This window comes from Salmo trutta, chromosome 35 (genome assembly GCF_901001165.1).
Source record: "Salmo trutta chromosome 35, fSalTru1.1, whole genome shotgun sequence".
Classification (NCBI taxonomy): domain Eukaryota; kingdom Metazoa; phylum Chordata; class Actinopteri; order Salmoniformes; family Salmonidae; genus Salmo; species Salmo trutta.
In genome coordinates, this window is record NC_042991.1 from 15957483 (window position 1) to 15967492 (window position 10010).

Consider the following 10010-nt stretch of genomic DNA (forward strand, 5'->3'; position numbering starts at 1 on the left):
ACTCAGTGCTGTGTGTGTGTGTGTGTGTGATAGGGGAAGAGGATAAAGAGGAAGTAGAGGACACAGCTCTTCTGCATTGCCATAGATACAGGGATCGCTGTAGCAGCCTTGCGAAGGGGAGGGAGAGGAAGGGAAAGAGAGAGGCAATAGCATCACGTTTTAGTGAGGTTCTCTGTCAGCATGTGAGTTTGATGCAAGTACACTACACATACAAAAGTATGTGGACAACCCTTCAAATGAGTGGATTCGGTTATTACAGACACACAGTTGCTGACAGGTGTATAAAATCGAGCACACAGCCATGCAATGTCCATAGACAAACACTGGCAGTAGAACGGCCTTACTGTCTAGCTCAGTGACTTTCAACGTGGCACCATCATAGGATGCCACCTTTCCAACAAGTCAGTTCCTCAAATTTCTGCCCTACTAGAGCTGCCCTGGTCAACTGTAAGTGCTGTTATTGTGAAGTGGAAATGTCTAAGAACAACAACAACGGCTCAACCGCGAAGTGGTAGGCCACACAAACTTACAGAACGGGACCGCCGAGTGTTGAAGAGCGTAAAAATCGTCTGTCCTTGGTTGCAACACTCACTACCGAGTTCCAAACTGCCTCTGGAAGCAACGTCAGCACAATAACTGTTCATTGGGAGCTTCATGAAATGGGGTTCTATGGCTGAACAAGCCTAAGATGACCATGCGCTATGCCAAGCATCTGCTAGAGTGGCGTAAAGCTCGCCGCCATTGGATTCTGGAGCAGTGGAAACGCGTTCTCTGGAGTGATGAATCACGCTTCACCATCTGGCAGTCCGACAGACAAATCTGGGTTTGGTGGATGCGAGGAGAACGCTACCTGCCCGAATGCTTAGTGCCAACTGTAAAGTTTGGTGGAGGAGGAATAATGTTCTGGGGCTGTTTTTCATGGTTCGGGCTAGGCCCATTAGTTCCAGTGAAGGGAAATCTTAACACTACAGCATACATTGACATTCTAGACAATTCTGTGGTTCCAACTTTGTGACAACAGTTTGGGGAAGGCCCTTTCCTTTCAGCATGACAATGCCCCCGTGCACAAAGCGAGGTCCATACACAAATGGTTTGTCGAGATCGGTGTGGAAGAAATTGACTGGCCTGCACATACCCCATCGAACACCTTTGGGATGAACTGGAACGCCGACTGTGAGCCAGGCCTAATCACCCAACATCAGCGCCCGACCTCACTAATGCTCTTGTTGCTGAATGGAAGCAAGTCCCCGCAGCAATGTTCCAACATCTAGTGGAAATCCTTCTGAGAAGAGTGGAGGCTGTTATAGCAGCAAAGGGGGACCAACTCCATATTAATGCCCATGACGTTGGAATGAGATGTTTGACATTTGTGAGTACTATTTGAGTACTATTTATGAAGTGTGTTTTTGAAAAAAATTGCATTTTGATATTTTCTTAGGGAGTTTTTTTCTGTTGCTTTTTGCTTGAGAGAGCAAGAAAGAGAGACATGGTAAGACAAACTGGACCCACAAACTGAATCTGCTCATAATACCAGGCGATTGTTTCACTCAGTCCTTCAAGTTTAATGACATTACACTGGCAATGATAACACTTTTTTTTTTACAAACCTATTTCAGTTGGTATTTACCAGGTAAATAGAAGAGACTGTAAAGTGTAACCAATATACTTTTTTCACTTTATAAAAGATGTCTACCGTACACACTGGGAATTGTTATTGTAAAGACATTTCCATGAGATGGTTGCTACACATACCCAGCAAGTACAGCATGATTGGGAAACAGAGTTAGAATTGCGTTTGGCTTCTTTTTAAAGCCCCCATGCAGTCTTTTTAACGTTATGTTTAAATCATCACTGTATGTCTAATAAATCACTGTGCATTAATTTCATGAAAAATAACTATGCCTCCTTTCGCCATTGAAATGCTCAGTCTGATCGCCCAACAGCCCCAATTGGCGGATAGGATCGTCTAGGCCAGAGCCTACCCCGCTAAGCCCTTCAAAGTAGGATAGGCACGCAAATAAAAGATGACTAGTCATTGGTCAGAATAATCAGATCAGATTGTAATGTCACGATCTTGTCCAATAACTCCACCCCACCTGAACAGGCTGAAATTCCAGGAATTCTTTTTCAAACAGCTCTTACACAAAAAGGGCAATATGATCATTTTCACCATTTCCAAGTGTTATTTCAATGTCATATAAAGAAAAACAGGAAATCAAGTTGACTGCACTGCCTTTTTAATAAAATAAACACTATTCTGGAGTGTTCAGGGTTGAACATTCTACTTCAATACCATACATACAATGATTTTATTTCAAGATTCATTTCCTGAAATATTCCAACTTCCCTCAGGAATACCATCTATAGGGCTGGCACAATTACCATATAACCGACGGTTATGGATGAACACCATCATGAAAAAAAAAGCATAATGAGTTGGTTATTTGAATCATCTGTGTAGTGCTAGGGCAAAACCAAAACGTGCACCGGGGTTTTTTTTTTGGGGGGGGGGGGGGGGCAGAGCCGAGTTTGGGAAACCCTAGCCTAGGTAACGCCCCCTCCCTGCAGCAGAACACAGAAATAGGATGAATAGAATGTTCTTGGAACCTCTAACCCTGGCAATTTGACTGGTACACTTGCAGTGGCTGCCTGGTACTATATTCAATCATTTCAATGGTGATGTAGAACATTCATTGAATTTATGTTAACTGATGTGGCTAATGCAATGGAATGTTAATCTTTGTAATCAGTTGAGTTGAATCAAAACAAATCACACCACAAATTGATGGGTACACTTCCTACTTTTACTTCCTGCTTTGCTCCTATGGGTACATTTGCAATGCTAGCCAGTCAATTCAGCCAGTCAATTCAGCCAGTCAATTCAGCCAGTCAATTCAGCCAGTCAATTCAGCCAGTCAACCCATTATGTTATCATCCAATTTATTCTGTTTCTATGGGAGCACATGCAGTCAGGACAAAATTGGCGTCTTCATTTATTTTTTTAACCAATAACCGTCATCTACAATCAAACATAACTGCCCAATATCCCAAAATGAACCATATGATAGTTTAAATAGATTTTAAAAAACATTTGCCAGTTACATTACATTTGCGTTATACCAGAGAAACGACAAGTAGTATAATTGTAATTACCTTTACCTAATGCAGTACTTAGCTAACACTTCAGACATCTTTTTGTACTAAGCCACAGTAAGAACCAGCTGCATGTTATTCCATTATAATTACCCTGGAATAACACCAATGTAATGTAGTGTCGCAAAAACGATTTAAAATCAAATATAAACTTCCACCACACACACATTATTTTGATGCGTACAATGATATTCACCTAAAATATATTTTTTGTCATACTGTGCAATATCAGAACAACAACCATTGATTGAAGAGAAATGATATTCTTGTGAAACAGCCTTTTAGTGTGCTGTGCAGTACACACAGTCCAACTATACAACCTGGCTAGTCTCATACAATCAAACTCAACTACAATGCCTTGGTCTTTTTCCCATTCCTTCTCTTTTCCCCTGGTAGAAATGTTGGACATCCCAACTACAAATCTGAGGTGGGAACCCCAACGCTCCATGCACTTCCCCTAACCAGGGACAAAACTTCCCTTATGAGTTTCGACCCTGGTTAGAGTGGAAGTGCATGGAGCGTTGGGGATCCCACCTCAGATTTTCCTTTCGGTCTTCCTATTAGTTAAAACTGTTCTTGCTGACTTGCATCCGTTCCTTCATCCAGCTCTGCTGCTCCATCAGAGTTTCTTTCCCAGAGAGAGTTGACCACAGTCCTCCCTGCTCTCTGTAGGGTCCATCAAGGCCTACTGGCCTGTTCAGTTGGGGCCTTAATGCCTGAGGCTCAGTTAAAACCCAGACCCGCTCCCTTGGGTCTCTGTGTGGCCCGAACGGGCTCGGTGATGCCCCTGCCCTCCGGACCCAGGCCCATGCCGGGGTTCCAGCCCATACTCTGCAGCATCCGGTTGCCCATGTTGGTCTCTGGGATGGGCCCCGCACTCTCACCTACCAACCCTAGAGAAGGAGAGAGAAGAACAAGAACACCGAGTTACAACAGAGAAACAGACACAGAGACACAAGAGAAGGAAGGGGAGACGGAAAGAGATACGAGCAGATGTACTTGATGAAGGCTTATTGATTTGGCTCAATGGGCTGACGAAGCTACAGTATTTAACCCCTGAACTCTACCACTCCAACACAATGATTTAGCGTAGGCTTGCTTTACAATGACTGGGTCACAATAGACATCTCGTCTCTCTTCCTTTCCCTTTGCTCTTATGTAGCAAGGAGAGATGAGGGCAGTAGAGCAGACTCCGGTTGCATCACTTCCTATTGTAGCCATTGGTAAATATCTTTATATCCTCTTCCTGGAACCAAGATGGGTACCTGGTTATAACCCATTAACCTTTTATATCCTCAGTCTCATCAAACACGCTACTTAAGAGGTAGAGGTGAAGGGTGGGAGTGGAGCAGGTGTGGTTTGGGATACACAGCCGTCATTGGCTTAGGGTTAATCTGGTATCTCTCTGTGACTGCAGAGCCTGCCAACTGACTGCTGTCCAATCCAGATTAGAGAGGAGGGTTGAGAGCCAAAGATGGATTTAACAGGGGATGGATGGGTGAGTCATGAGTGTGTCAGTGCAGTGGTGTGTGTCAAAGAGTTTACCTGTGGGCGGAGGTAAACCAAGGGGTGCTGCTTTGCGTCTCCGCTTGACGTCCCCCGTACACAGAGACCCCAGGTGACCACTCGTCTGCCTGCAGAACCACAACCAGGAAATAAGCCTCACTCATTAGCATCCATCTGTTGGTAACATTCTAGAAACAATGTGCTGTTGTGGATGGAACAACTATCATATGTCTGTTAGATCCTTCGCTGATTGGACCATTCCTCCTGTACCTGCTGGCCGTCTTTACTGAGCAGCTCCTCCGATGGCCTCTGTCTGACCGTGAGTCCCAGTGCATCTAGAGAGAACAAATGAAAAGCCATTAGCAAATGTAAAATACATCTGGGCATTATCAACCACAAATGTATAATAGCCGGTACGGTTCTGAAACTGCAGCTAAGTGACAAACATGTCTTACCTGTCCATGTTCTCTTCTAGATCCCGGACTAAACCATGGGCTGTGGAGGACACAGGTTTGTTTAGTTTATTTGCACACGGTCAATTCAAATGGAGAAAAATACAGAATGAGGGGAAAAAAAAAAAAAAATGTATAGACAGATATTCTACAAGCCGGGGTACTGCGAGGGAGGTAAGGGAGACTGACTCGTGTGAGTGGGGGTCCTGGTGGTGTCGTCCCAGCCGCTCGTTGAAGGTTTGTCCTGGGCTGCCTTGAGAAGCCTGGCCCTGGGGCCCCCCATGAAGCCGGCTCAGCCTGGCCTGGAAGCCTGACACAGGAGAGGCAGCAGAGTGCACACATCATAGACTGGAATAGGAGAAACACTATGGCAGCTGTAGAGGCTACATGATAAACCCTGTGCAGGAAATGCCCCCTACTGGCCATATGACAGATCACAACTCTTTGTATAAAACTAATTCCACAATCATGCAAAGAAAAAGAGAGAGAAGCAGGACTAGTAATCAAAATGGTACTGGGCCCAGAGATCCAAACAAACAGGCAGACATATAAACAGACAGGTCTGGGTCCAGCTACCTCTCTGTGCCCCGGGGCTCATGATGGGGAAGGATCCGGTGAGGATGCTGTTGAAGACCGGGTCAGCCAGGTCCAGTTCCTCCCCTGCCTCTCTCTCCCACCAGGGAATCACCCCCGCCACCCCACACGCCCCCCCCGGCTCCCCCTCATAGAACCAGTCACTCTGCTCATCATCACCTGGGAGACAGGAGGGGGCAGAGGTTAAAGGTCAGGGCTGAGAAAATAGGTTCCATATAAAACATTAACTTCAATTTTGGACTAACCTTTTTTTAAAGACATGTTTTATTCTTGTTGATAACACTGCTATAAATGTCATACGTAGTGGAAGGTAGCCTAGTGGTTAGAGCGTTGGGCCAGTAACCGAATTCCGGAGTTGACAAGGTAAAAATCTGTCGTTCTGCCCCAGAGCAAGGCAGTTAACCCACAGTTACCCGGGCACCGAAGATGTGGATTAAGACAGCCCCCCCACACCTCTCTGATTCAGAGGTTGGGTTAAATGCGGGAAGACGTTTCAGTTGGAAGGCATTCAGTTGTACAACTGACTTGGTATCCCCTTTTCCTTTCCCCTAATGGGTGCGGGAAATGTTTTTTTTTAAAAGCCTAATTTAAAATGCGTTTCTGCTTATAAATTTCAGATATTTGGAAGGACATTTGTTGGTCAACTTGTTTATAATTAGATACATGCAGCTTGTCTTCAGTCATAACTTGCTGACCTATAAAAATCAGTACTCGCAACAATAAATGTTATAAATTGATAGAATGAATGCATCAATAATATAGTTGACGTCGGTAAAGTTGTCTGATCCATTACGGCTTCTCTCACAGCACGAGACATCTAGGGAACGGGAGAAATGCTCTAACACAAGGTAATGATTCTTCCCTTGCTGAAGGCTGTACAATGATCCAACATGTTTGAAATTAGATTTCCGCTCGTCTTGGATGCATAATGTTATGATTTTAATATGGTCTGCTTTTATGAAAAGTGTCAATTGCATGTAACGTATCAGCTCACTTGCATTCGCTCAAGAGATTCTGAAAGATATCATATTTCAAAGTTTCTGTTCCAGAGACAAAATTAACATTACATGTATCACTGCAAGAAATACTTAATTCTGCATGAGTTCATTTTACATTAGTCTACATGTGAGAGGTTATAGGCCTACAGTCACTGTCCAGATTTCAGTTAATTATGAATCTCAAGTTGAAAGGTGTAGCAGACCAGTGGGTGCTGCCACAGCCCTTCTTCCACCAGTCCCTGTAAATGACAAGATTTGGTCAAATAGATTGGTTACCTTGCCTCCCCTCATCATTGGTGTACAGTCCACCATCACTACTGTTGCTCACACTGCTGGTCTCACTAATAAAAGAGAGAAAGAAAGAGATAAAAGATGGGAGTGTGAAGAGAGATGGGAAAAGAAGGGACAAGTCTGAAGTCAATTCTCAGTGTGCATCATACAGCAAAACCTCTGAGGTAGGAGACCTTAAACAAGCCATCTAAACACTGCTTTTCAACCAGGTGAGAGTACCTGTGAACGTATAGGCATACACATAGGAGCAGGGAAACACTAACCACCTGTCACTCATGTCCTCGTCCGAGCCCTTCTGCTCCTCAAACTCCATCTTGTCCTTGGGCCCCGCCTGCCGCATAATGGCGTCCCCACGCTCCACCACTACCCCCTCATCAGTCGCCTCCAACCCGAGCCTGTGGGCTGCCAGTTTCCTCTTCTTCACCCTGCACTTCCCTCCTCCAACTCCGCCACCAGTGAGCTCCATCCCCGCCCTGCCCTCAGCCGCGCTCACCCCAGGGATCCTGCACCCTCCGTGGGGCTTGGGGACAGGCGGGGGACCTAGCATGGTGGTTGTGCTATTGGAGGTCACTGCCTCCAGAGGGGGATCGACGGCCATGCGCTTGACCTTGCGGCGGCGTCTCAAACTGCGGGACCCCTCTGCGCTCCCCACTCCTCCAAGGTCCTCCTGCCAGAGGGGGCGCTTGCCACGTCCTGTGTCAGGGTTCAGGGGGGTACGGCGCTTGGGCCCCAGCTGCTCGTCAGAGTCGCTGTTGTCACGGGCGTGGCTGTTACTGCTGGCAACGCTGCCTGTGGTGGCGCGGTAGTCCTGACAGGAAGGGCGCGAGGAAAGAGAAATAGATTAAGACAAACATTTACAACACATGCTTAGACAGTTAAGAGCATAGATGCTGTCAGTTTAAGAAATCTTACTGTACAGTTACCAAGGTACTGTTCCTTTACAATAAGATATGTGGGGTTCATTGAGGACCTGGACCGTCCGAGACCACCTCCCCACCTTGTGTTCGTCCAGGCTGGACTCGGAGCCCTCACTGAGGTGGCCAGTCTCCCAGGGCGGGTGGGGATTGTCAGAGCGTCTCTTCCTCCCACGGCGTTTCCGGGCCTGTCTCTTCAGCAGGCAGCCCACAGCCAGCGCGTGGTCGCCCCCATCCCCGAAGCCCCCCCGCGCCGCCTGCTCCGAGCTCTCCTCCAGCGCCGACACCAGGTCATGGACCAGCTCGTCCATCGTCCGGCTAAAGTGCCTGGGGAAGGAGAGAAAGGAGGTGTGAGTGTGTGTGGTACAAACAGTGAAGAATATATGAATTTGTGTGTGTATAGCCCAAATCGTGTGTGTGTGTACACACTACTATCCTATATTAACATGTCAGTTTGGAAAACTGTCCCATGGCATCAGTATAAGACCTGGCATCAATCTAATAGTAGTATCTGTGTACATACCATCTTAACGCCAGCTAGCATTGCCTAGGTAAGTATTAACTGCAGCCAAATGTTAGATGAACTCCCATGCAGAGTTTGGGCTAAACGGCCCAGGCACTGCCAATGTGTAACTCCAATCCACGGAGATCTGACCTACATTTAAAAGCTAGCTAGCATAGTTGGCTAAACCCAAAAAGAAAAGCAAGCTAGTTAGCTGACACGCTATTTATTAGCTAACGTTAGTGGCCCATTTTGCTGTCAAAATGTAAACATCTGATAACTAGGTAGCCGATTAACGTTGTAATGTCTTCAAAATATAAGCAGCTGTCCAGTCAGGTAACTAGCTAGGCTAATCGGCTGGCTAGCTAGCAATTTACTCAGAAATCACTTACCAGCTGGTTCCCGCTTTACTAAAGGTCTTTAAATTAGCTGCACCTGACATTAAAGCCCCTCAAAGCCTGTTACTTTTAACCAAAAATGACGGGAACACGTCTAAATAAGGGAGTAACCATTCTTACAAAGCTAGCCTAACAAATCTGCGAAAGCACAGAAGAAACACTTTTTCTTCTGTGGTGTTGTGGTGGTTGGCTAAAAACATTAATGGTGCATTACGGCCACCTACTGGACTGAAGTGTCTCTCCAGCAACTTTGTGGAAGTACATGCTTTGTACACCAGAGGCAACATTAGGCTATCCATTCTTGAAGTTCTTGACAAAATTGCAAAATCTGTTTGGTTGGGGATCATTGTTGGACAGCAATCTTCAAATAAAGTCACATAGCTGAAATGTAGAGACTTGGTGTGGGTCTGGTTTACGACAAGCCACAGTGAATAAGAATAAGAACAATCTAAGATTTTACCTAGGCTTTGCTCTTTTGTTCCAAACTCTTCACTCCTTCCCAAAGCGTAGGCTTACCCACAACGGGACAGTCTCGGAAAGCCCAGACCTAGGACAGCAACATCACTGTTTCAGCACTATAAGCTCCAACAGTATTTGGTACATTGTGGGAGTCAGGCCAGCTGTCTAGAGACTAACACCATGATGCAGCAGTAGTGTACAATTGTTGTGTAGGTCATCATTTTTTGTTGTTAAATATCATAACATCTAGAATAAAATAAAGCATTTATGACTGAAATCAGTTTATTAGAAATTATATAATGGTACAAATCAATGTTCATGATGATGCACAAACTTATGTAAAGTCCATGGCATAATGCCTGTAAATATATTCAGTACAACACAAATATGAAATAAATAATTTGGAAGAACAACATTGTGAACATAACCTCAAAGTCATAAAAAAAAATGTTTTTGATGTATACAAACAGATATTCACATACAGTTTGGTTAGCACTTTGCAGTATTTTTATACACTTATACTTGAGTTACATGCATTGTAGCAAAAACAAAACTAATATTGAGAAGTAAGTAGCCCAAAGCTGACATCACCCTTAGCAGCAGAGGTGACATAATCAGACCAATAGACAGATGTCTGTTCTGGGTAGGTGACAAATCCATACATTCTCAATAGCTTTAGGGTCAGTGAACACCATGGCACCATTGATGACTGTAAAAAAAAGCTTTGCATTTAGCATAGATAT

At 45.1% G+C, this 10010-nt stretch overlaps 1 protein-coding gene across 2 annotated transcripts; it reads right to left on the minus strand.

Annotated features, from left to right (window-relative positions):
• Positions 1-2782: 2782 nt before the first annotated feature.
• On the minus strand, positions 2783-8995 carry gpatch2 (G patch domain containing 2). 2 transcript variants are annotated; one of them, XM_029733481.1, is made up of 10 exons: positions 8803-8995; positions 7992-8235; positions 7258-7802; positions 6980-7044; positions 5688-5864; positions 5301-5421; positions 5115-5154; positions 4930-4994; positions 4699-4787; positions 2783-4046 (listed from the first exon to the last, which is right to left on the minus strand). In XM_029733481.1, the coding sequence occupies exons 1-10, from the start codon at positions 8850-8852 to the stop codon at positions 3877-3879; spliced, it is 1566 nt and encodes a 521-aa protein (XP_029589341.1). In that variant the 5' UTR covers positions 8853-8995; the 3' UTR covers positions 2783-3876. The 2 variants fall into 2 exon arrangements, with proteins under 2 accessions (XP_029589341.1, XP_029589342.1); XM_029733482.1 differs by having other exon boundaries at positions 7261-7802; positions 8803-8994.
• Between the last annotated feature and the right edge of the window lie 1015 nt (positions 8996-10010).

What these genes read in the sequence shown, in the direction of transcription:
- gpatch2 (XM_029733481.1), bottom strand. Translation starts at nt 8,852, where the DNA reads ATGTCAGGTGCAGCTAATTTAAAGACCTTTAGTAAAGCGGGAACCAGC. An exon ending in AGTAAAGCGGGAACCAGCTG is followed by an intron (nt 8,236 to 8,802) that starts GTAAGTGATTTC and finishes CTCCTTCCCCAG; the next exon opens with GCACTTTAGCCGGACGATGG. An exon ending in TGGTTTACCTCCGCCCACAG is followed by an intron (nt 4,047 to 4,698) that starts GTAAACTCTTTG and finishes CTCCTTCTCTAG; the next exon opens with GGTTGGTAGGTGAGAGTGCG.